The 26,837-nt window shown below is 37.2% G+C and overlaps 1 protein-coding gene across 7 annotated transcripts in view; it reads left to right on the top strand.

Moving 5' to 3' along the window:
• Window positions 1-26,837, top strand: part of NEO1 (neogenin 1) — a 222,214-nt gene that overhangs the window by 156,333 nt on the left and 39,044 nt on the right. For 5 of the 7 annotated variants that reach the window (XM_039856683.1, XM_039856684.1, XM_039856682.1 and 2 more), the window contains exons 8-14: window positions 5,808-6,027; window positions 12,007-12,161; window positions 18,728-18,876; window positions 19,379-19,517; window positions 22,519-22,568; window positions 23,503-23,650; window positions 26,676-26,786. In XM_039856683.1, the coding sequence (XP_039712617.1) occupies window positions 5,808-6,027; window positions 12,007-12,161; window positions 18,728-18,876; window positions 19,379-19,517; window positions 22,519-22,568; window positions 23,503-23,650; window positions 26,676-26,786 (972 nt within the window). The remainder of the gene's footprint in view (window positions 1-5,807; window positions 6,028-12,006; window positions 12,162-18,727; window positions 18,877-19,378; window positions 19,518-22,518; window positions 22,569-23,502; window positions 23,651-26,675; window positions 26,787-26,837) is intronic. The other 2 variants (XM_039856685.1, XM_039856681.1) reach the window with 1 other exon arrangement.

The raw sequence follows: 26,837 nt of genomic DNA, 5'->3' as shown, positions 1-26,837 counted from the left end.
AAATATTCGAAACCATTTACCAGTGAAGCCATGGAGGCTTGGACTTTTTGTAGGAAGATTTTATTTATTAATTAAATTTCTCTATTTGTTATAGTTCAATCCAGGTTTTGTATTTCTTCTTGAGTAGTTTAGTATTTTTGTCTTTCTGAGACATTTTCTATCTCCTCTAAACTGTCTGCTTTATTGGCATAAACTTGTTTATAATATTCTCTTATAATTTTTTAATATCCATATGGTGGGTAGTATTGTCTCCTCTTTGATTCTTGATTTTAGTAACATCTCTTAATTTTTTAGTCAGTCTCCTGTCTTTTTTTTTAACTTGGCTAAAATTTAAAATTCTCCCCAGCTTTGTCAAAGCATAATTGACAAATAAATGGTAATATATTTAAAGTGTACAACATGATGATTTGATATACATATACATTGTGAAAGGATTCCTACAATCAAGTTAATTAACACTCCATCACCTCAGTTACCTTTTTTGAGTGTGTGAGAATGCTTAAGATAGACACTGTTCAGTAAGGTAGAAGCTTAGGCAATTCATGTGAGACTTCTCTTCTGATAAAGGTATTTAAATTTCTCTCTAAGCACAGCTTTAGGTACATCTCATAATTTTTAATATGTTGGTTTTTTTATTTTCATTCAGTTAAAAATATTTTTAAGTTTTTTTTTCTTGTGATTTCTTCTTTGACCTTTGGGTTATTTATGAGTGGATTGTTTGATTTCCAGATATTGGGGGTTTTCTCAGATTTCTTTGAATTATTGTATTGTGGGGCTCTGTTAGATGCATATGCATTTATAATTGTTATATTCAAAGAAGAAATACACAATTCAATGATAATAGTTGGAGATTTCAATATTGTGCTTTCAAAAACTGATAAAACAATTAGTAAAAGAAAGAGTGTAGAAGACTTGAACAATTCTATCAACCACCTGACATTATAGAATCTCCAGCCACAGTTACAGATACAGGTTCTTCTCAAGCACACATGGAACCATCTCCAGAATAGACCATATGGTGGGACACAAAACAAGTCTCAGTAAATTTAAAAAGACTGAAACCATACAAAGTATGTCTTTGACCACAACAGAATTAAATTAGATATCCACAGCAGGCCCGTTTTTTTTTTTTTTTTTTTGCTTTAGCTTGCTGTAAAAGTGGTGAATCCCTCAAGCCCAGGGTTCTACTCCTGTAAGAACCTACTGCCTGTGCAGGCATCCATCATGAGCCCTTTGCATTGTCTTCGTGGGACTTGTGGGGCATTGGGGTGCTGACGAAAATAAACCAGAGGCACTGGCCACTGCCATCGTCCTAAATAATAAAGTGCTTTGTCTTTGACACAAGGCTCGTTCCTTCGCCAGTTCCCATGAAGCACTAATAACTCTCTTGTTAACTCTTAAGTGAGGTGAAAGCTCAGACTCCAAACAGTTCCTGATAATTTCTGTATGTTCTTTGAACATATTTTAATAGCTGCTTTGAAGTCTTTGTTAAATCTAATTTTCAAGGACTCTCCGAGACATTTTGTACTGACTGCCCTTTTTACTTCTTGAGTATGGGTCACACTTCTTTGTTTTACACTTCCTTCTTTCTTTTCATGTCTAGTCATTTTTTTGTTGTTGAATATTGGATAATTTTGAATAACATACCCTAGGACCTACAGGTTTTGACTCCTCCTCCCCTCCCCAGCTTTTTTGTTTGTGTACTATCTTGCCTGGGCTAAATCTGTGATGTCTGTCTTCCCCAGTGTGTAATCACTGATGTTTCTACTTAGCTTTGGGTTGAATTTTCTTGGTTTTATTTTTAAGTCTGGTTTTCTAGGGGTAACTCCTGTGTCTGTATGCACTAGTGTTTAGCAAATATCAGTCAGAAGTTGTGCTCGAATATCTCAAGCCAATAAGCCTTCCACTCAGCCGATGGATCTGTATTGGTTTGGGGAATGCATTAAAAATTCAGGGCATTTTTAGTCTGCCCACGCTTTTGCTTTCTGCCAGACTCTCTCAGTTGTCTTCCAAACATACATATAGGTTCCACTGGCCAGGGACATGTGGGTGGCTTGGGCCTGCTCTGTCTTTGCTGCATATACACATGGCTTTCAGTTAACCTGCGACGAGTGAAGAGCTTATTAAATCTTCTTATCGCTTTTTCACCTCACTAAGCTCCCTGTTAAATATCCAGCTATTCTACCATCCATTGTTTGTCTCACAAAACTCACAACCTCAGACTAGCAGAGCTAACCAGCCCTTCCTGTTCACCTGCTACCAAGATTTGCCATGTGAACTGACAATGCTCCACATCAAGTAAGCCCCCTCTGGCAGCGCTGCGAAGCCACTGGTTTCCAGGGCTTACCTTCTGCTGGTTGAAGACCACCCCAACAGAACTGGGGGGCTGGAAGCAACCCCAAGCAAGAATACCACAGACTTGCATATTTCCCTATTATTTATGATAGTTTTTATGAATAAATGCCTCTCAATTTGGTGTACGCCTTGGGACGGTTCCCAGTTTTTTGACAGTTTTTTGTCCAGCTTTATAGCTGCCAAAAAGTTCCCAAAAAGGGAAGAGAATTTGTTGACTTCCTCAAAGCATCGTGCTAGAAGTCTTAAGTCCCAGTCTATATCACCATGCCTCGGTCCTGCTAACTTACCTGCCTATTTGATTCTCATGGGTTATGTAAGACTATACTGCTCAGCCGGAACGTGGAACAACAGCAATAGAACCAGTCTGGGGATAGTGGGTCAAGAATGTGAGCACTACAATGGACATGGATTTTTTTTCCCTTGGCTAATTAGGAATTGTTTATGATTATCCAGCATTATTTATACTTTTATTCCATGTATAACTATTAAAATACATTTGCAAAGCAAATGTTTACATATCATAATTATATAAATATTATTTGTATATACTTTGTATCAGCTAAAAAGATTAAAATATTGCCTTGTGTAATGAGAGTCTAGAAACACTGGTCTCCATTGCACTGACATTCTCTCTGAATTTTCTTCCACTGATTAATTCAATAAATTACATTTATTGATTATGTAAAATGTACAGAGGCATGGTGAGTGATTCCCAGATGAAGCAGATACATATTTTATCCTCAGGGGGCTTATAGGTTAGTGTACATAATAGAACATGAACATGAAAAATATAAGTGGGAAATGCTTGATGCCATTAAAGAATTACAGATATGTGCTATAGAAGCTCAGTAGGCTAATTGGATGTTCCCTGAGTGATTCAGTTATCACCTGTTATATACTTTCACCACCTAGTCTTTATAGCTTACATTCCCTTCCTAGTTGCCTTTATACCTAATATTCTTGTATTTGTCACCCACTTAAGCTAGTCGTGATGGTAAAATATACCTTGTACTTCCATGTGCACTTTTCTTATTGATTTTCATCTGGTTCATATCAGCCTGGGATGTGGATAGGGAGTGTTATCTGTTCTAGTTTATAGACAAGGAAACTGAGATCAGGGAGACTAAGCAACCAGCCCAGCCTCACATTATTAGGAAATGGCAGAGTCAAGTTTTGAACATAAGGTCTTCGTACCTTATGTATGAATTCCTGGGCTTTTTCTAGTATGCTCTACTGCCTGTCATTACAGACTTCCTTTTCTCTCTGGCCAGCAGATAGCTGAGAAAAATTTAGCTTGGCGAGTTGGGTCAGACTTGGAGGTATCCTAGTGTGTTTTTGAACAGGCACAGAAATGAAGCAGGGAAGCAAGGCTGTTTAGTCCGCTGTGAACCATTTCCCTCTAAGGGTTTTAGGGACTTTTAATTTTACAAAAATCAGAGATCCATATTTCTAGTTGCTTCTTACACATTTCTCTTGTGGATGTTGGATCATTACTTTAGACATAGCATGTTCAAAACCAAATTCATCTCTCCCTCAGTTTGTTTCCTCTTTCTCTTTTGGCGACACCACTAACCACCCTTTCTCTTACACCAGAAACCCAGGAGTCCTGGACTCCTTTTTTACCTTCACCCCAACATCTAATCCTGTCATTTCCACCCTGCCTCATAGGGTTGTTGTGTGAATAAATCAACACAGTATATGAAAAAGAACACAAAGCTGTTAGAGTATTTATTTCCTCTGAGAGGCAGAACATCTGTTTGAAGCATAAGGGATAAGAATGAGGCCTCAGTGGCCATTCAGACTTAACTTTGTTATAATGTTGACATGTCGGTGAAGTGTGGATTGTGACTTCATAGTCTTACATTTTGATAGCACTCTATATTCTCAAAATCACTTCCTTAGAAGGAGGAAAAGGAACAAGTGAGAGAGAATAACTGATTTGCTCAAGGTGACACAATTAGTAAGTGGCACAACCAGGACTAGAACTCCTCTGTTGGCTAAATCCAGAGGCTTCTTAAACTAAAACCAGCATTGGTTTTAACACTCCCCCACTTATGTGTGACCTTGGATGAGCAAGTTAGTCCTTTTAAATGTCAGTCTCTACATATAAGACAGATAAAATGGTAGTACCTATAGAGTTGTAAGGATTGAATGAGCCCATATAAAGAGCCAGAGTGCTGTGTAGAAAATGTTCAGTAAATGGTAGCTATTGGATTACTCTTTCCGCTTATCCACCTATCTAGAGACTTCAGGTTGGTTTTCTTCTGTCTTTTAGAGAATGTATTTTCTCTGGCATATTTATTTAGACTGCTTCACATTAGAGTCTCTTACAGTTCACAGATATTTCCAGGAGGTTGTTGCCCTGTCATTTCATTGAAAACTAGAGAATTTCTGTGTTTTCTTCTCTACTTCTCTTCTGACTTTCCTGTTAAGGTTATGATGACACAATTGTAGTGAATTCCTTTAGTTAAAGATTGTGAGATTAAACTTAATACTTTCTGGCCCCAAGGCAAAAGAGATTTTAAGTTTAATATTAGGGAAAAACTTTGAAAATCAGAAGGGTCCAAGGGACTGCCTTAGGTTATAAAGCTATCCACAATTACAGGTGTACAAACAGGGCTTTTAACTAGTCTAGTGGAGCTTTGCCTTCCCACTGCTTCATCTATCCCCTCTGGTCCTGGAGGTCTGTAAGCCATTGTAATATGCACTACAGTAACAAACAGATAAGCTACCTAAGTATTGTATTTTTGTGGCTTTGGAATTTTTGACTCATGATTTCATACTGTCATAGTTAAATGAATTGATCAGATCGCAAATGAACTATAATTTAGTGAAGTGAGGAAGGTCGTCGACTTCCCTGGGTATTGCCAACACAGAGAGCAGAGTTTCATGTTAGACTAAAGTTGAAGGTGTGCCTCTCGAATCAGGGAAGGGTTGAAGACACACACAGCTGTGCAGTGAAGTCACGGTAGCCCGGAACCTGTCGAATGTAACTAGGCTCATGCATACTACACAAGTTACTCCATGTTTTGATAAAATAGAAGAAAAGATTTCAGTTTTATCACATATAAGACTTTTACATGCAAAGTTTGACAGTTGTTGCATGCTGCTTTCAGGATTAGAGGAAATTACTTGGGCACTGCTGTGTCCTTCTGTGAAATATTTTATTCTCAACCGTCACCCTCCCTGTGCCTTGCCCACAACCATTACAGTGACCAGAAAGTCTGCTTGCTCCGCAGCAATGTGTCTTGAGTATTGCCCATTAGTTTTCAGTAATTACCCTGGCCTGCATGTCAGCCTTCAGTTTAATGGCCTTCTTTATGTTCATTCATTTTGTTTTATTTCCCATCGTGGTTTTGTTTATTTCTTTTTTGTTTTTTGTTTTTTCTGTTCTCTTTTTTAAAACCGTCGTGGTTTGCCCTTCATATTCCCCAATGTTTGCACATGACAAGATGTTGCCATCCCAACATTACCTCCCACTTCACTGACCAGTGCCACTACTGACCATCTAGCACCAGCCACAACGGGACCACTGCCTTCAGCTCCTCGGGATGTCGTGGCCTCCCTGGTCTCTACCCGCTTCATCAAACTGACGTGGCGGACACCGGCATCAGATCCTCAGGGAGACAACCTCACCTACTCTGTCTTCTACACCAAGGAGGGGATTGCTAGGTAAGTGCCTGTATGTCTGGAACCAGTTGGCTACATCTTGTTCCACTCAGCCCATTTGTGCTCACCTGCTCTTTGTTGTGCAGGATCTGTACCAATTTTCAGTCCATAAAATATCACTGAGATGCATCTTCTCTAATTTTAAGTCATTAGAAATAAATTCCCAAACAGACTGAAATCCTGGTATTCCTTCTTGCCGTTCTGGAATGACTTGGGGGAAAGGGTAGTTAGAGCTATTTAGATGGAAGTATTAAAAAGTAACCAGATCTACCCTTTTTTCATTAGTTTCAGTCAGCTCAGTCTATAAGATATGGCTTATTTAGAACTTTCAGATTGTAGAAATTAAGGTAGACTTAATTTATTAAAATAATCTGCAATGAATGTTTGCCTGCACCCTTATGCAGATGTGGCTGCTGAACTTCGGGGGGGGATCTCCTTGATGACACGAGTAATTAGAGAGTTATTTCCTTAAAACAGCATTTTCATTAAATTCTCCATTTCCTCCTGTTTCAGGACCTCACATTGCCTCTCCATTGCTTATACGAGATTATCCAGAATCTTCAGGCTACTTTACTCCACAACCTACCTTTATTTTATCTGTTCAACCTTATTTTCCTTATCTCCAAGTTGAACTCACTTTCTCATGAAACGAGTCTAGTTCCTATCACTGTGTAACCCTTCTTCCCAGTCTGTTCTTTTCATTCAGTTCCCCCTTTCTCCTTTCTCATCTAAAGCTAAATTCAGTTAACCCTTCTTGGCCCTGGGATGCCCTTCTAAAGTTTTCTCTACCTTTTCAGCACATATGGCGTTTCTCTTATATGTGCGTTTGTACCACTCATATGGGCACTTAATTATGATAACACGTGATCTTACACAGACGTAAGTTGTTCCTCTTCGATTATTTTATGTGTATTTGTGTTGTTTTCCCAATTGTAAAGTCTTTGCGAGGAGCCGTGCCACATGCTGACTGTGTGTCCCTGACATTGCTGTGTAGATTTCTTAATTGTGCTGTTACTTCAACCCAAAATAAGAAAGTTACCATATATATTTTGATTAGGGACCTAACACATGAAATACAGTTTATATTTCTACCAGGGTGCTAACATTTGACATATATTGTCTTTAATACTAGACTGGCAAGTTCAGCAAGTATAGGAACCCAAATCAAGTGAAGACCCCTTGATTTAACACTCTTGAGAAGTCTGTGACATTACTGAACCAGATAGATGGAGCCACCCATAGGATAATGTTTATCTGAACATTGCACTGGTTGTTTTGGGAATTACAAAGTTACAGAAACATAGTTATAGGCACAAAAAAAGCAAGACATTACTACCAAACAGCATTTGTGTTAGTGTCTCCAGTCCACTTTCAAATCTCATTGCAAATTGCATAGTATTTCACAGGTGGAAGAAAGCATTTAGCAGTTCCTCAAAACAGAAGCTTGCTTCCACTGCAGGGCCTTTGCCCTATTCCTCCTACCAGAAATGCACTTCCCTCACAAATAACTGTCAGGCCCTTGTCTGTCACCCTCAAATAATACCACCTCAGGCCTTCCACAAACCCACCCAGCTTAGCCCCTCAGTCACTCTCACGCTGTGGTATACTGAAGCCATCTTTTTCCCAAGCCAATTGTTAAATTTTCTGGAAATTTTGTAAACCCATGACGTGACCTGGTAGTTTGAAATTGGGCATGGTGGGAGTACTTACAGTGACGGCGCTGCATACAAGAGCCAATTGTTAAACATCTACCAGAACACCCCTATCACATCACCCTATTTTATTTTTTTGCTTTTGTTTTAGAACATTTAGCACTCTGAAAAACATTTTTTTTATTAATGTATTTATTGTGTCTGTTTAATAGAATATCACTAGCACCTAGAACAGAGCCTGGCATATAGTAGCACTGAATAAATATTTGTTAAGAGAATAAATTAATCTCAGTCAGTGGAGAAATAATTATTCAAGAAATTATGTTGAAATAATTTACTCCTTTTGATAGAAAGGAGCAAAGTTCTCTGTTTTGTATCATGCATAACAACAAATTATAGATGGATAAAGAGATATTTTAAAACCTATAAATGTGTTAGAAAAAAATATAGAAATTACATTTATCATTTGCCTATGAAAGGCTTTTTTAAGGAAGACAAAATCCAGAAGCCGTATCAGGGGACACTGACAAAGTTTTATTATATAGCACTGTAAAATTCTATATGATAAAACATAAACAAAATCAAACTGTCAAGTTATAACGGGAAAAATTTATAATAGTTACAAAAGATTTATTGATATTCAAGCTATACAAAGAGCTCCTACAACACAGAGATCCCAAGAAGCAAATGGTATGAGTAGATGATTCACAGAAGTTAGTGGAAAGCTCATTAAAGTTAAAAAAAAGATTTTCACTATCACTGACAATCTTGGAAATACAAAATAATGAGTTACCATTTTTCACCATAAGGGCTGGCAAAAATTTTAAGTTGATAATATCCAGTGTTATGCAAGTTAAATTCTGGGAAGAAATGTATTCTAGGCTCTTGGTGGCAGGATTTTGTTTCTTAATGCACATACCCTTCAGTCCAACAATTACGTTTTTAGGTTTCAGTCCTGTAGATATCGATATATATGGATAAGGCTCTCATATATATAAGAATGTTCATTGTAGCATTGTTGTAAGAATGAAAAAGGAAACAGTGTAAATGTCTGTTGATTGAGGAATGAGTACACAATTAAAATATGTATATCCATATGAAGTACAAGACAGGAATTTTTAAGTGACTTATATCTGTATATTTCTATATGTATTGTGTAAATGCCTAGAGCCATGATTCTTAACCAGGCACAGTTTTGCCCCCTACCTCCCAGTAGACATTTGGCAACATCTGGGGACATTTTTGGTTATCGCAACTGAGATGGGAGGTGAGGCTTACTAGTATCTAGTGAATGGAAGCCAGAGATGCTGATAAACATCCTACTGTATATATCGCAGCCCCTTACAACAAAGAATTATCCTGCCCGTAATCTCAGTTCTACTGTGGTTGAGAAACCCTGGCATGGAGAGAAGAAATGGAGTCAGGGAGACAAATCAGGTAGTATTTATGTTAATCGAGGCATGTGGTAGGTGTGGCCTGGATGAAGATGACAGCAGTGACTTGGAGTGGACAGAATAAATCTACGGAATATTTCAAAGGAAGATTCTTGAAGACTGTAATTTTTTTTGTCACTTCATTGCTTCATAATTTCTGCATAGAAAGCAGTGAAGGAGTAGAAAGAACAGAAGTAAAGTTTGGATCCTGATTACTTGTTATAAAGAAAAATTTAACCTTTGTAGGCTTATATTTTCTCATCAAAAACGAGGGTAATGACTTCTCTTCACAGACTTATAAGAATTCCCTACTACTTGCATTTGAAAATTCAACCACTAGGTGGCACTACGTGCCTCGGTCATGAGTTGTAATTGTGTCCGGTTCCTGAATTTCCCAAGATTACGAAGGGTCCTTGCTCTGCCTTGCGCAGTTATGAAATGTTAGCGTTGCCAACCCCCCCCCCATGCCTTTAATGTAAACAGCAGTATTTTTATAATAGAGAACTCAGAATAAGTTATTCCAGAAATTAATAGCATTTTAGAAATGGACAAAGCTTTAGATATGTAAGTCTAGTCTGAGAATTGGCAAACTGTGGACCCTGGGCCAAATCAGACTTGTTATTTTTATGGCCCTGGAGCTAAGAATAGTTTTTACATTTTCAAATGGTTACATTGTAATAGGTTATATAAGTAACTACATAATATTTTCCATTTTGCCTCTTGGCCTGTAAATATTTACTCTCAAGACCCTTTAAGAAAAAGTTTGCTACCCTCATCTCATTTTTGAATAAGGCAAAATAAAAGTTTGCTACCCTCATCTCATTTTTGAATTATTGAATAATGAATACATGAAGAAACTGAGGCCCAGAAAGAATTAGTGACTTGCCTATGGTCCACTAGCAAGCTAGTAGTGTTGCCAGAACTAGAATCATAGTTCCTCACATCTAGCCCAAGATTGTCTTGTCTTTCTGCTTTTTACTTTTAGCTAACACATTCTCAGTCCCATTGTGGCCTCACACATTTAAGAGAATTGTACTTTACAGTTCACCCTGGATCTTGTCCTGAAGTCAGAATTATTTTTTTCCAGGCAGACACTTGGTTCTAGGACCATAGACCAAACTAGTGTTAGAAGCCTTTTCAGGTGCTGGGACACATAAGTATTACTGATTTTTGATTATAATGCTTCTATTGAAATTTGTTCTAGGTTTTTAATTCTCTTCACTCATTTCTCCCATTTTTTCCCTTTCATATAAGAACAAACCAAAGATATACATGATATCATTACTATACAAGATTTGCATATCAGAAGGTAAATTTCCATTCATTTATTCAGCACACACGTGATACTTCTGTAGTATGTGAACATGAATGAGACACTCACTTCATTTTAAAGTAAAGTAGTACCCCCACATCTTTCTCAGAGAAAACTTATTCAAACTCTTATATGCAGTGTGAGCAAAACAGACATAAGCTGTGCTCTCACATGGAGTTTTTAGTTTGGTGAGATACTTCCTTTTAAACAGCAATCACTTGTGATCAAACCAAGTGTTAGAAACCTCAAATGTAAGAAATCAATTGACATCCTCCTTTTAAACCTTGTTATAATTAGATAGAGGTTTAGCTGAAAAAGTAATATCCATAAGTATCTCCACTTTCTCTGAGCAATGACTTTTGTTACTATAGTACTCTTTTCCAGTAGACTTGATTACAAACAAACAACCTCTGTAAATATGATGCTTGTACTGTTTGTTTGTTTGTTTGTTTAATTAAAAGAAGATAGTTTAAGGAACTTTAGAAAACTATTGAAAAACACTTAAATCTATGTTCAGATACAATCAGACAAACTGGCATATGGTCGTGTAGAACTAAACAGTTTTATCAGTAATTTCATAGAAAATTATCAATATTTTAATTCATTAGGTAAATTCAAATAATTCCTTCCACAGAGCCCTTTTATTACTCAAGATAGGTACAGATCTTTCCTCATGTAACTGGCAATTTTTAAAGCCTAGCACTTTGTCTAAAACAAGTAAACTCCTTCACATTATTTGTTGATAACTCTTGTATAATATAATCTACTTTTTGCTATATTAATAACAGTACACTTAGCATAATTATGGACCCAAGTGTAGACATACAGACCCCTCTTCCAAGATAATGCCTGGAAGTTTTTTTTTAAAAAGAACCTAGAAAATTGCTTTTATATTTTTATCAAGTAACACTAGACTGCTAGATTCATTGTACTTTTTGTGATTTGTCAAACATTTCAAATCAGTTTGAAAATCATTCAAAAAGTATTCATTTTAAGAAATAAATGATAAAAATCAATGTCATGATTAGCTTATTTTATAGATTAGTAGGTTACTTTTAGGATTTGTTTAAATTTTTAATGTTCCCAATTTTAAGAGTGTTAATCTAATTTTCGTGAGAGTCTGTTATCCAAAATGTACACAGTATCCCTTGATATTTTCTGTGAAAATTGGGTCATAACCTGTAATCACCTTGTTTGTTTTCCTGAGAATCACCCCTTAAAATTCAGTAATTCTTAAAGCCTACAAAATTAATGACCAGCTGCCCCATTTGAAATGGCACTGACAAGACCCTTGTCTATGCTTCTCTGCAAGGACGTTGTGATTAGGACCAGCAACATCAGTAATATTTAAGCGAGAACATCAGCGAGTTATCAGACACGTATGACATTGCTCTTCACAAGTTTTCATATTCTACTCTGCACTGTTCCATCCCTAGAAGTTTTCTTTTTTGAAAGTTAATTTCTTAAATTGTTAAGATTTCAATGTGGTGTGATGTCTGTAGGCATTGCAATGAAAATGAAACTGTGTATCCTAGAAATATTCCTAATTGGTTCTGTCTCTTTCCAAATCCCTCTTTGTCCAAAGGGAACGTGTTGAGAATACCAGTCATCCAGGAGAAATGCAGGTAACCATTCAAAACCTAATGCCAGCAACTGTGTATATCTTCAGAGTTATGGCTCAAAACAAGCATGGCTCCGGGGAGAGTTCAGCTCCTCTGCGAGTAGAAACACAGCCTGAAGGTAAGTCTTCCACCTGTCTGTCAGCCCCGCCTGTAGCTAGACCTTGTATGAAGATCTATCTTCTGTGTGTAGCCTTGCACATTTTAGTGCAAAAGATAACAATTCTTCACCTTTGAGAATTTTATGAATTAAGAGAGATAAAATTAATTCACTTCAAACGGTAGCAAATAGTATAATATAATATAACTGCTGACACATTCTCAAATTTTACTGATCCTTTAAGACCTAGCTCAGCTGCCTTCTAGAATCTTTCCTTTGATCCTATCTAATATTGTATCTCTACAGTTCTTTCCACTTTCTTCCTTAAATTGTTATTGTGAATAGACTTCATTTATTTTATGGTAAAGACAGAGTTTTTGTCATCCTTATATTTCTCATGGTATCTAATGTAGTGCCTTACCCATGAAGTAGATATTTAATATTTGTTATTTGCCAGATTGTCCTGATTTTTATACGCACCACACTCTTTGGAATCTCTTTAAGGCTTTACTTTGGACCTATGGTTTTTTGTGCCAAATAGTGCTACTTCCAATTACATTTCTTAAGAGTCTCTGCAATGAAATGAGTGTCAGATTGACTTATTTTATAAATGTCTTGAATGTCTTAAATTTTGGTTGTAAACTATAGGCCTGAAATTATAAGAAATAATCAAATTAAAATTATTGCTTTTCCCATGAGGCTTTCTTTAGACTTTTACTTTTAACACAAGCCACAGTTTTCCTCATAGCCTTCTCCAGTTTCCTTTTACTATTATCTACACTAGTTTTTCATGTTAACAGGCTTCCAATAACAAAAGATTTTACTTCAGCAATGTGGCATATGCGATACATTTGTGAAAGCTAATGACTAGAGAACTAAACAAATTTAATGAATTTGCCATTGACTGTTAGGTAGCTAGTCAGATGTGAGAAATCTGAGAACAAAGAAATGGAGGCCCAGCCTAGAGACCGCCGAAAGAACAAGCCATTGGTAGTTAGAGAACCCTTGCTGCATCCCCAGAGGACAGGAGGGCCATAACCTACAGCTGGTTTAATCCGGCCACAGACACTTGCGCAGAAGGTACTACCCTAACCTGACCACAATTTCAGCCTCATTATACTATCATTTAATACCGTGTTTATGCCTGGAAGTTCATGAATCTAATTATAACAGACTGAATTCTGGGTAAGCGTATGCACACTAGGCAAAGAGTTATATAGCAGACAAGTGTCAATCAAGATTAATGACCTCACATGCCATTCACTTAGAAATGCCTTTGTAACCACCCACCATGGCCCAGATATAATATAGACCTTCCTACTTATGCAACGTGAAATAAGCCAGTCAGAAAAAGTTGAAAACTACATGAAATCACTTTTTATACGTGGGATATAAACCTAAAAGCAAAATCAGACAGGACAAACAGAGACTTATGGACATGGACAATAGACTAGTGGTTACCAGAGGGTAGCGGGTAGGGGGTAAGGGGTAGGTCTTTGGGGTAGAGGAGGTTAAATATGTGGTGACAGAAATAAATCTAACTCTGGGAGGGGAACACACAATGCAATATATATATGCCTTACTGTTGAATTGTACACCTGAAACTTACTGAATTTCATTAACCAATGTTACCATAATATAAATTTAAAAAATGATAAATAAAATATAACTTTAATCTTTTTCCCAGTCTTGCTGACCTGTGATTCTTTGCTGTGTCAGCGGGAAAGAACTGAGGAAAAATACTAATTGCACTTTTGCGACGTTATCAGCCCTGCTGCACAAGGAAAGGTATACCCGAGGCGGCTTTTAGGCCCATCTTCCCTTGGCAGAAGAGGCAAATAAAGTACAGATCCTGGGTACTAGTGCCTAGCAAACTGCAGAGGGTACCATGCTATTTTCACTTGGCGAGGGCTTAGAAGTGAGTCACTTGCGTTCCCCAGCCTCTGGAGAAAATGAGAGGTGAGAGGAGAGATCATACAGCTTCCAGCAGAGAGCTGGAGCCTATGGTACTTACTGGAAAATCTGAATCCAAGTCACCAGCACCAAAATCTGTTACCATTTGTGGATGATTTGAACTCCAGTGCTGCCCCAGTAGTATGAGGGGTGGGGGGAACATCGCAGAAGTGCAATTAGTATTTTTTCTTGGTTCATCCCCACTAACAGAGCAAAGAATCACAGGCCAGCGAGATTTGGAAAAAAATTTACTAACGGTGTATTTTAGAAGGAGATGGGCCATGCTAAGGAAGGCTGCAGCCCTGTAGAATTTGGGAGGTGAAAAGGTAAAAGAAATAAAGGACAGAGTACGGCCCCAGGGAGGGGCGGGTTTCCAGCCAAGAGAGCTGTAACAACCCAGTAGTGGGAAGGTCTATATTATATCTGGGCCATGGTGGGTGGTTACAAAGGCATTCCTAAGTGAATGGCATGTGAGGTCATTAATCTTGATTGACACTTGTCTGCTATATAATTCTTTGCCTAGTGTGCATACGCTTACCCAGAATTCAGTCTGTTATAATTAGATTCATGAACTTCCAGGCATAAACACGGTATTAAATGATAGTATAATGAGGCTGAAATTGTGGTCAGGTTAGGGTAGTACCTTCTGTGCAAGTGTCTGTGGCCGTATTAAACCAGCTGTAGGTTATGGCCCTCCTGTCCTCTGGGGATGCAGGAGGGGTTCTCTAATTACCAATAGTTTGTTCTTTGGGCGGTCTCTAGGCTGGGCCTCCATTCCTTTGTTCCCTTGTCCGACTAGCTACCTAACAAAACTAGAAATAATTCAAAGACTTCACCTGGTCTGATGGGTGGAATAAGTAAAGCCCAGAAGCTGTGGAACTTCACTTTCTAATGCTGCAGCAAATGATTCACTCATCAAACATTTATTGAGTACTCCCTATACCAGGCACTACACAAGGTATTAAAGATGCAGGGGATGAACAAGATAGGCATTCTACTCTTAAAGAATGAGCAGTTGAGATAGGAGGCCACCGATCATTTCAGTGATCGAGCTTAAAGATCAAGAATCAAACCTAGGCAAGAATAAGAGGGCCATCAGAGTCAGGAGGTTGATTTAAGGAAAGAATGTGTTCTCGTTACAGGGAAAGGATGTTGCATATCAGAATTATTGTGTTCAGATAAGGAATAGCCAGATTTCAAGCTCAGTTATTCTCCATTAATTTTCATGTACAGATGTCATTCATGAGAGATATTGGGACACAAAACAAGGAACAGTTACTATAAAAGTTGGGTATATCAAGTCAGATTCTTAAGAAAAGATGAGATCTGAGTTTGCCTTGAAATATTTGACTTAGGGCAGGCATTCCTGGGGAAGGAAACTGTATGACCCAAATTTCTAAAATAGGATCTAACTGCATATGCAAGGTGAGTGATGATGAAAATGAAGGCAAAGATCACTGGCTTTGATTGAGTGCAAGAGAGTTCCATCCTGGGGCTGTGGACCTTCTGAAAATATACAACGATATTTGTGCATCTGTAGTCACATTTTACTTGGGAAAGAGCCTATGGCTCTTATCATTTCAAAACTTAAGAGTCAAACTGTTGAGAATGGTCATTGTCAATTTAGAGATGAAAGAAAAGATGTAAAGGACAATAGATTTATTGAATGCCAATCACTGTACCAAGTAGTCATGATGTAAAGATGAATAAGACTTGACTTCTGTCCACAAGGAGCTTTATAATCTGGTGGTACGAGAGATGTAAATAAACAATAGTGTGATATGCTATCATCACAAGGAAATAGGCAGCACAATCATTTGTTCAGGAGTTTGATCAAAAGAAAGTGGCTAAAACTACGAATTGATCTACCATATGCTCCAGCAATCCCTCTACTTGGGTATTTACCCCAAAGACTTGAAAACTCATATCCGAAAAGATATTTGTACACCGATGATCATAGCAGCATTATTCACAGTGGCCAGGACAGGGAAGCAACCAAAGTGTCCTATGATAGATGATTAAATAAAGAAGCTGTGGTACATGTATATAATGGAATATTACTCATCCATAAGAAGAGATGAAATACTGCTGTTTGCAACCAAATGGATGGACCTCAAGATAATCATGCTAAGTGAAATAAGCCAGACAGAAAAAGTTGAAAACCACATGTTATCACTTACATATGGGATATGAACCTAAAAGCAACAAACGAACACGACAAACAAACAGAGACTCATAGATATGGACAGTAGACTTGTGGTTACCAGAGAGTAGGGGGAAGAGGGAAGAGAGAGGTAGATAAGGTAAAGGGGGTCAAATATGTGGTGACAGAAAGAAATCTAACTATAGGAGGGGATCACACTGCAATATATATATATGCCTTACTGTTAAATTGTACACCTGAAACTTACTGGATTTCATTAACCAATGTCACCGAAAATAATAATAACTAATAATAATAATAAATTAAAAATAAAGGAACAATGTTTTATCCAAAAAAAATAAATAAGAAGGACACTATCATGCAAGACAATATTTCCGGGGAGAAATGTGTTAAGCATTGTAATTAGTGGGACACATTTCCTTCTATTATATGAACTTTATATTATGAATGGTGGAAAACAAGCAAAAAATTATTGGAACTGGGTCTCTAAAGAATAAAATTTCAGAATAAAAAGGGTGAAATCTAAAAAGAAAAGAAAGTAGCTAAATAAGAATATAGATGGAAGGGGCAACAGATTCTGGTGAGGATATTTTTGGGATGGATATTGACTATAACATGTTTTGGCAAAAGAGAAGAATTTTTCTTTGGGGAGGCATAAGTGTTGGCGTCAGCCCTTGGAAAATATTTTACATATTTAGCTTTAAAAACCAACTCAAAATTTCCATTTATTGTGCCACTGTACAACTGAAATGAAAGAATTTAATAGTGCCTTTTTTGGGATCATATTTACCTATGTTTAGCCAGTGAATGTGAGTTCAAGGGAATTATGGGACTGTTTTGTTTTCTTTCCTCCTTCACAAGTAAGAGGAAAGTTTTCCATATCAGCAAAAGTGTAACAAATCCCACCTGTCAGGCTGCACAAAATATGCTCTTAACATTAAGTGAATAACACAATTCATGACTAAGAAAGAGTAAATAACTGTCAGAATAAACCATATTCAGGTTTCTCTACTTTGGTAGCAAAACTCATCTTAAGCTGTGGTGCTATTGTTATTGAAGACAACCAGTTTATTTTACATTTTGTTAAGTTTTTTCCCCTTTTCTTAAATCTAATGGATGTCTGTTGGAGAAACACGAGCACCAGAGAAGTTTTCAAATCTAAAGTGTCTAAAGTGTAAGCAATAGGCATCCACCCAAGGATTTGTCTATAAATTGGGGCTTGACTCTTCAGTCAGACAAAAAGAACATAGTGAAAAGGGTATGTGAGCCATTAGAAGAGTTCAAGCCAGATGGTGAATCAGTCAACCAATCATCGAGTCTTCCAGTCACATATGTCCTATGGAGGGGGTTCTGATAATCTCCTAACTAGATCTTCATGAGTTCACGTTTTAAAATCAGAAAGTGCTCAATGCCTGGCTCTACCACTCAGTGACTTCTCATTGCTTGGGAATGGTTCTTAACCTCTGAACCTCATCTATGAATGGGGACATTAATAGTATTCGTCTCATTTGAGTTAGTGCAGAAATTAAATAGATGTAATTTAAATACAAGTCAAACACTCAATGCTGGATTGATTGTAAGCATTCAATAAATGTTAGCTATTTTTAAAATTATTTTTCTTTTTTCTAGTTCTGTTCCCTTGTTTTTCTTCCATGCATGTGCTCACGTGTCCTTTCCAAACACAAATCTGATGTCATATCATGTTCCTGCTCATACTTTTTCAGTAATTAACACCTATAAGAGGTAATCCAAAGTCCATAGCAGGGCATTAGAGGTCCTTCATTATGTGGCTCCTGTTATCCTTTTCAGCATCTTCTCTCCCGCATCCACTCTGTCTCAGCCTGAACCACATAACACTGTCTTCTCACATGTTATTCTCCATTGACTTGAATAATTTTCTCCTTGGTATCTGAGAAAACTATTCATTTTCCTTGCTCCCGAGGTCTTCACCAATCTTTCTCTTTCTTACCCACCCCTTCCCAAAACAGAATTGTGTGCTCTCTTCTTTCTGTTTTGGTTATGACTGTTACCTAACTCTGTTAGCATTTAGGATATTATTTGTAACTATTTCTATACCTGACTACCCTCTGGCTCAGGAGTTCTTTGTGGGCAGGGACTGTCTACATCACCATGTCCCTAGTGCCTGACAAAAAAAGGTTGTCTTTTTGTGATGGTGGATATATATGTGCTGCAGTCCCACTGCAAAACTAAGGTTTTATAAATAACAAGAATTGTACAGTGTTCATTTTTTCTTTAAAAAAATTTGAGATAACTTCACAGATAATTTTTGTTTTTAATTTAAGTCATGAAAAGGGAAATTTGTTGAATTATATATTATCCTAAATCAATTGTTTTCTTAGTTTTTCATTGTTTTTTAAACATGGTCATTATCACATTCTTGCTGAGAATGGTTATTGAGGAATGCAGTAAATTTCATTTATATCTTGCTGTCTTGAAATTTTCTTTCTAGTTCAGCTCCCTGGGCCAGCACCTAACATCCGAGCATATGCAACTTCACCTACTTCCATCACTGTCACCTGGGAAACACCATTGTCTGGCAATGGGGAAATTCAGAATTACAAATTGTACTACATGGAAAAAGGGACTGATAGAGAACAGGTATAAGAAAAATTTTTTTTCAGTTACAGTTGACATACATTATTATGTTAGTTTCAGGTAATCATTTAGATATATTTATGTACCTAACAAAGTGATTACTCTGATAAGTCCAGCGCCCATCTGACACCACACATAGTTATTACATGAAGTCATTTTTCAATCCATTGATTGGAATAGTAGAGTTGAACTATATTTCCAAAACTCAGTATTTGCTTGTCTCTAGAAATCTGAGGAAGAAAAGAAGTATAGGAGATGAAAAGTTGACAGTCTATTTTTTTGTGCCAAAGTTTATTCTGTAGTTTTTATCAGCAAGGGTCACTAAACATCAAGCAATATTTCTCAATAAATTGCCCATGTTTATCATTAGTCTACTTTGACTGTTAAATAACATTCTGTAAAAGGGATAAAATCTGCATTGTCAGATATAGAATTTGTATAGTTAATTCTTTGTAGCATTTCTTGTGTGAGTTGTGTATATATAAGTTGTTTTATTTTATTCAAGGATGTTGACATTTCAAGTCTCTCTCACACCATTAATGGGCTGAAAAAATATACAGAGTATAGTTTCCGAGTGGTGGCCTACAATAAACATGGTCCTGGAGTCTCCACACAAGATGTGGCCGTTCAAACCTTGTCAGATGGTGAGTCTTCCTTTGGAACAAAATACTGTGCTTGGGATCCCTGGTAGCATACTAGTAAGATTATGGGCTTTGATGTCAAGAAGATTCTGTTCGAATCCCTGTACCCTTTTCTCTTAGTGTGACTTTGGACAAGTCACTTAACATCTCTGAGCATGTTTCCTTAATGTAAAATGCAGATAATGCCAACTTCATTGGGTTATTATAACTGCTCAGTGAGAGAGCATAGCACATGATGGTGACTGGTAATGTGTTTTCCTTTTTAGTAGAGTCTTTTGTGTAAGTAAATAGCATTGCTTGTTCATAACACGGACTATTCCAAGGCTGTGGGAAGGCTACCTTGCTCTACTTAATCATCTTTGCATGCCAAACAGGTCTTTTTAATAGCTCAGCATTTTGGGAGTTTCATTTCTTACCTGTGACTGAATTTCTAAGCTAAATTACATGCATATAGCCAATACCCAGAGCAGTATTTTTCAAACAACAGCTTCCAAAGAGATTGAGTAGGCCAGCATTTAAAAATATATATTTTTAGAATAACAGAGTTCATTGGACTTAGTAAGTGTATATGTTATTTCCTGAAACTCGGCCGAATTCAATGTGTTACAAAAATATCTTTTCCTAAAAAATGCCTGTATACGTATATACCCCTTATATATAAAAGGCACACTTTAAAAGCTGTAGTTTGACTCCTTTAAGCAAATGGTCCAGCGTAACATCAGCAACAAGGGAGCAGACTGAAATCATGTGTGCCCTAATGTGTTGCACTGGGAAAGACACAATTACCTTATTTCACCTATGTTGTATCCCTGTTAAAATGTTTAACTTGAATCTGATCATAATGAAACAACTAGATGTATCCAGATTGAGGGAAATTCTGCAAATAAACTGGCCTGAATTCTTAAAAATTATTTGTTTCATGAATAAAAAAGTTTAGGGACTTATTCTAGAATCTAGATTAGAGAAGAGTAAAAGACACATGAAATGAGATAAAGCAGGTTTAATCTTTGGTTCCTGGATCTGGGATTAAATAAATAATAATAAAGGACACTTGATATATTTACTTAATGTCAGGTAGGTATAGTATTAGGCAGTACTAAATATTAGGTATGTCAGGTAATATTTTTGCGTTAAGATTAAATTTTCTGAATGTGATCATTGCATTATAGTTTCATTGGAGACCGTCTTTGATCTTAGGAGATACATACTGTAGTATTTAGTAGTGAAGTATTGTGGTGACTGCAGCTATTTCTCAGATTACTCAGAAACAATATGTAGAAATGTGTGTGTGTGTGTGTGTGTGTGTGTGTGTGTGTGTGTGTTTGTGTTTGTAAATATAGTAGAAAAATAAAACGTGGCAGAACATTAATGGTGAATTCAAGAAAAGAATATATATGGCTTTCATTGTATTCTTGCCACTTTTTTCTGTGTACTTGACATTTTTCAGGATAAAAAGTTCTGAAAAATAAATACAGATTGTAGTTTGGTTAGCCAACTACATAAGCCAACTACATAAGTTGGTCAAGACTTTTGAGAAAAGTTAAGGGAAAAGTAGTTTAACGCAGGCTTTGAAATCTACATGTGAGCCAATTTTAACTGCACTAAATGGATTGGCATGCCAACTGTAGTTACTGTCAGGGAACCGAAGGTGTCCGAGTGTGGTAGTTACGGGCAGCACTTGGGTGTAAGGTGAATCTTGGTTCCTGCAATTAGCCAAAACAAATACTGTAGGCAAGAGATTTGAACCTCATCTACAAAATGGGCTTAATAATGGAAACTCAGCCCTTTGTGGGACTGTTGTAAGGATTGAGTCCCTGCCATGTAGGAGCACACTGCAAATCTTAGCTATGGTGGTGATTATGAAGAAGACAGCAACAGCTATGTTGGATGCCTCTGTAGCTAAGTCAGAGGTTCTTAACAGAGGTGATTGGAACCATTCATGTACTTTTTCCAAAGCAAGGTGCCTAAGTCAAACTCCAGACCCTCTGTGCCTGACTGTCTGGGTTGAGGCCTGAGGTACTTTGTACAAGATACAACACTGAGCAAGAGATAGTCTCTGTCCTCTAGAAGCCTATAGCATAGTGGGCACTTAGTTATATAGCTGGTCATCAAATGTCAGAGGAAAGGAGAGAGAAGTTTCCGTGGATGGATTAGGAGAGAGCTGCTAAAGTCAGTGATCGGTGAGTGGAGAGGACACTAATCAGGATTACTTAAATTCTCCTTGCTTGCTGTAGTTACTACAGAGCAGGATGCTGGAGGGTGTGTGGACCATAACTTTGATATACCCCAGTCTTATGTTCTAATATGTGAGGAACTAAAGTTATGCAGCTGTTTGTTCAAACAATAGTCACAAATTTCTTACATCCTAATGAGTGTTTCCTGCTGTATAGTTGCATTGGGGAGCCATATGGTCACTACTGAGCTGTCATTGCTTAAATATCTCTTTGCTTTACTTGGGAACTGCCTTCATAGTTAGTTTTGGAATTCCATAAGAAAGCCAAGATCACTGATTTAGGTACATCCCATTTTAGACTTATAATGACATTACTCACTTTATTTACTTGCCATGTTCATTAAACTCGTTTTCAGAAAATTTGCGGCTCTTCCCGCAAAATACAGATATGCTATCACCAAGAATAATCAAAAAAATACATTTAAGGTTCAGAATGTATCTGGGGTCTAGAAAAGTTTAGAGTTACTATGACATCCATGTTGAGATAAGTGTCTGACTTCTCAAAGGTACAACCTGACTTGGGACTGGTGGATACATGTGAAGGTGTCTCATTTTTTAAAATGAATCAAACATGGCCACACCTTATCTACACACTACTGTCAGCACGAGGGCACTGGCAGCTGCATTTAGACCTCCAGGTTGTATAATCAGTGTTTGAGATGTGCATTTGTGTGAAGTCAGGCCAAGAACAATGACATGGATGATACGTGATGGATGCTATGTGGGTGATGGAAAAAACATTTTTTTCTTTTTTCTTTTTTGCCTGTCTAGTTCCCAGTGCTGCTCCTCAGAATCTGTCCGTAGAAGTAAGAAATTCAAAGGTAAAACTTTATATTGCTGTTGTTCATTTTTACTAATATTAAGTCTCAGAAAGGCTTATAGAGAGAGAGATTCTACATCAAAACAAGCAAGCAGAAAATAAGGTAACCTAGATATTACATTTGCCAGTAAAGCTGGGCTTAGAAACCAAATCCAGTTTATTCTGTTTACTGGCTTTCTCTGATGTCCACATCACTTTAGCCTTTCTGTAAATACTTTCCTATTGTTATGTAAATCATTACCTTCTAGATTTTAATGGTCCAGAACCAGAATGTAGAAGTAAGTTGTTTGTGAGCCATAGCCCCTTCTTCCTGTGAAATGAGGCCATTGTGAACCTGACAGATGGTTGCAGATGCTGAAAGCATCCCTCCTAATCGAGTTGACTGTACACTAAGGCATGTATGCCCCTGAAAGGCCCAGAGACTTCTGGGCTACACTGAGATTTTCAGTCCTTTCAAAAAGTACTATTATAATCCTTTTCCTTTAAGAAACAACCAGCTGTTAATAAATGATCACCTTTTTGAAGAGTTTTAGACAGAAATTGTCTAATTTCAGTATTTCAGTGGTTCCATAATAGAAATGGAAAGAGAACCTTACACCTAATAATAGTTTACTTCTTACTCCATGTGCCTCTGACCTTACATTTTCTTGTGAAAACTTTTTTGAGACTTGCCCAGTGTCTTCATTCTGGCAAAGCACCCAGAAGATCAAGGGTCCAGAGTATATTGCCTGCAAATATAATCTTCCAATGTGATCATTAGGAGTTTTAAAATTAAAAAGTATTTTTGAGTGATTATTAACTTAGTAAAACTCTGAGTACCCTGCACCTTTTTGTTCCTTCTCTTTACACAGTGAATTCCAGATAACAGTACGTAAAACAGTTAGGACCAAGCTTTTCACATATTTGTCTTTTCCTGATAAACTTGTCTTTCCCAGAGCGTAATGATTCACTGGCAGCCACCTCCTCCAGCCACACAAAATGGGCAGATTACTGGCTACAGAATTCGCTACCGAAAGGCCTCCCGAAAGAGTGATGTTACTGAGACCTTTGTAAATGGGGAACAGCTGTCTCAGCTGATTGAAGGTAAACTGCTTACATACAGGCAAAAGCTAGGTGATGGTGTCTGTCTCAGACATTGAGTTAATGCTAGTCTAAATGACTGCTCTGAGCTGTTGACTTATGCAAAGTAAAAATGATTCAAAAGAATTTGTAATGGTTCAGTCTACTTATGACTTGATAAAAATTAATGGAAAACACTCTTACAGGTTCTCCCATCTCTGAGTGGTGAGATTGTATCTGAATATTATTTCCTTACTTGTGTTTTTCTGTATTCTCCATGTTTTCTTTTTTGAACATATGTATTACCTTTTTATAATCTGAAAAAAAGGATAAAAAGTTATATAAGCAAAGCTTGTTGGTAGCAGAGTCTGTAAAATTATTTTTGTAATGCTGATACACCTCGTGTATATGTGGCCTGAAACAACATTTGCAAATCACTATAGCAATGCAATAATCATTCTTGCTACTTATGGACACAATAACGCTTTAGAAAATTCTGACAAGGATAGCTCCTTATGTATGGTTTTTTTCTTTATGTGCAACAGAGCAAGTGGCATACCTGGTGAAAATGGATCCTAATCTCTAACTTGGAGTCCCCCTATAGATGACAGAGTATCCCCCTCTTCCTTCCTCAAATAGGGGAAGTACAGTTGGCTTAGAAGAACAAAATCGCTTTTCAGGAGAACCGTGGGAGGAAGATGAAGTACTTTTTGCCCTTTGGATATTGGAACTGTGCCTACAAAGAATAGAGACAGATGCCCCTCAGAAACCCTATTGGAGTTTCCTAGCAGAGCTGGTAGAGGAGAACTAAAATTTGAGAGAGCCACTGACAGTGAAACCACTGTACTCTAGTAATCCCGCAAGCTTTTCTCCTAACTCCTCACCTCATAGATAGGATTTGCTTCTTCCAAAATAAGAGAAGGTGAATGTTTGTCTCCAAGGGTAGCATCAGTCTTCTGGTTTCTTCACATGAACCCTGCAGCTGTCAGCTGTAGTGAGTAAATGGCTGCCATGGGTGTTGCTGAGAAATCTCACAAAAGGAGCATTATAATAAAATTGCCCACAGGTGTACTTAAAAGTCAGTTTCTGATTTTACTCCAACTACAAATAAATAACATTTCTCACCCATAGGCTTTTATTTTGAATATTTAATAGTAGATATTTACTGTATATAAGGCACTGTTTTTGTTGCTAATAACATCAAAATAAAATATAGTCCTTGCGCATGAGGAGACTATTCATTTTCTCAATGAAACATTTGCTATATAAGGAAAATACCATGTGCCTGGTAAAAATAGCTCTTTCTTTATCAAGAAAATTCTTACATTTTAAAATCATATTTAGTTTCATTAGTTTAGCAGACTTTATTGAACTTTATTAGTATGTGCTGGCACTTGGTATATATATAATGGTGGGCGAAAATGGAGATTTTGCTCTCGAAGTATTACCTTGAAGCTTGATAAGTATTAGAGAGTAATATGGATTACCAGGATCCCCTACTAAACAATAATTATATGATTTAAGTTTTCGCGAGAAGTAATTGTTGTTTCTTCCTTTTGTACCAGTTATATAGCACTTAACACATTCTCCCATACCCTTATAATGTTAATTGCGCGCCTTAGTTTTAGTGTATGAACTCTGTAGTTTACTTCAGGAGGAACTCTAAGCCTCTTTACACATGGGTCTCTCACTTGCATGTGCTTGTGTTTCCCTCTCACTTGCTCTTAACGTTTTAACTCTCCCCAAAGGGGCGGGAATGATAATCTTGCAGACCCTCAATTGAGCCATGTTTGCTGTTAGTCCAGATTGCTGTCCTTTAACAGTTATAAACACATGGACAGTCCACTCTGGCTCTTTCTGGTTCAGTATATACAGGGAGGAGACAGGGAGGTAAACTGACGTGGGCCTAGCCATTCTGTTTCTCCTTCTGTCTTGCTTCTTGCTTTCTTGTGGGGAAACAGGTTCAGGATGGGACTGCAGAGAGCAGAACCTCCCATCTGTCCTCTTACACCATGTAACAGGATTAACTGACCAGAGGTTATTCTGACCAAGTTCTCATTAGCTCTCTCTTTGGAATTTCTGTACTATATTGCTAGCCAAAGATTCCAATATTTGGATATGGGGAGGCAGGATAATTTTTCATCACCCTAATAAGACCTATCACAATATCTAGTATTTTAAGCACTCTAAAAATGTATGCATGTGAACTGTACACTTAAAAATGCTTAAAATGGGAAATTTATGTGTCTTTTAACAATAAAAAAAAGAAAAATTGGATTTATGAGTATATGACTAGCTGACCATACTATTGACCATTGCCCTACTTTTCGGGGTAAACGTTTACATGTGAATCTTTGTTGCCTTTGATATGTTAATAAATCCTGTACTGTATTAACGGATAGTAAATGTGAAAGGTTACGTAATAGGCTTTATCCCACTTTTACTTAACATATATATATGTCTATATATATATATATATATATATATATATATATATATATAGACATATAGGCTATTGAGAAATAGATTTCTAGGCCATGTTTGGTGTTTAAAGTGTTTAAAGTGGTTATGGCATGGCTCAGAGAACAGAGGTAATATGGTAGGAGTTATATCTTTGCATTTTTTCCTGGTCTTTGGTGTTTTCTGAGACCAACTGACTTTGTTCCTTTGTTATATAAACTCTTTCGTTAACCTTGGCCTCTTTTTGGCCTTAGTTTCCTGAGTAACAAAATGAAGGGATTGTATTAAATGATCTCTAAGCTGCCTTCAAACTTAAAAAAAAAAAATCTGAAATCTAGGAGTTTTGCTAATTTCTGTTTTCTTCTTGGATCATGTGGGCTTCAGCCTCTACTTTAGATGTGAGAGCTCCTCTGTGCCATGCCATATTTATGTATCGCTTATTTGGTATTAACTTTACCTAAAACTTTATCAAGATAGTAGCTGTATACTGAGTTGGTAGATATTTACTTTAATGAGAGATTATTAATCTTTCGTTTTTTCAAAGCTCTTGTTTCAGCCTTTTTTTTTTTGTCTGTCGTTTGGATCTCAGGTCTGGATCGGGGGACCGAATATAATTTTCGAGTGGCTGCTCTAACAGTCAATGGCACAGGCCCGGCCACTGACTGGCTGTCTGCTGAAACTTTTGAAAGTGACTTAGATGGTAAGAACAATAATTGGCAGGGTTGGCACAGGCTAGGTACTAACTGTAGTC

The sequence above is a fragment of the Pteropus medius genome, unplaced genomic scaffold, assembly GCF_902729225.1.
Source record: "Pteropus medius unplaced genomic scaffold, Ma_sr-lr_union100, whole genome shotgun sequence".
NCBI lineage: Eukaryota > Metazoa > Chordata > Mammalia > Chiroptera > Pteropodidae > Pteropus > Pteropus medius.
The sequence above is the reverse complement of the archived record's forward strand: the minus strand, read 5'-3'. Positions and strand labels throughout refer to the sequence as shown.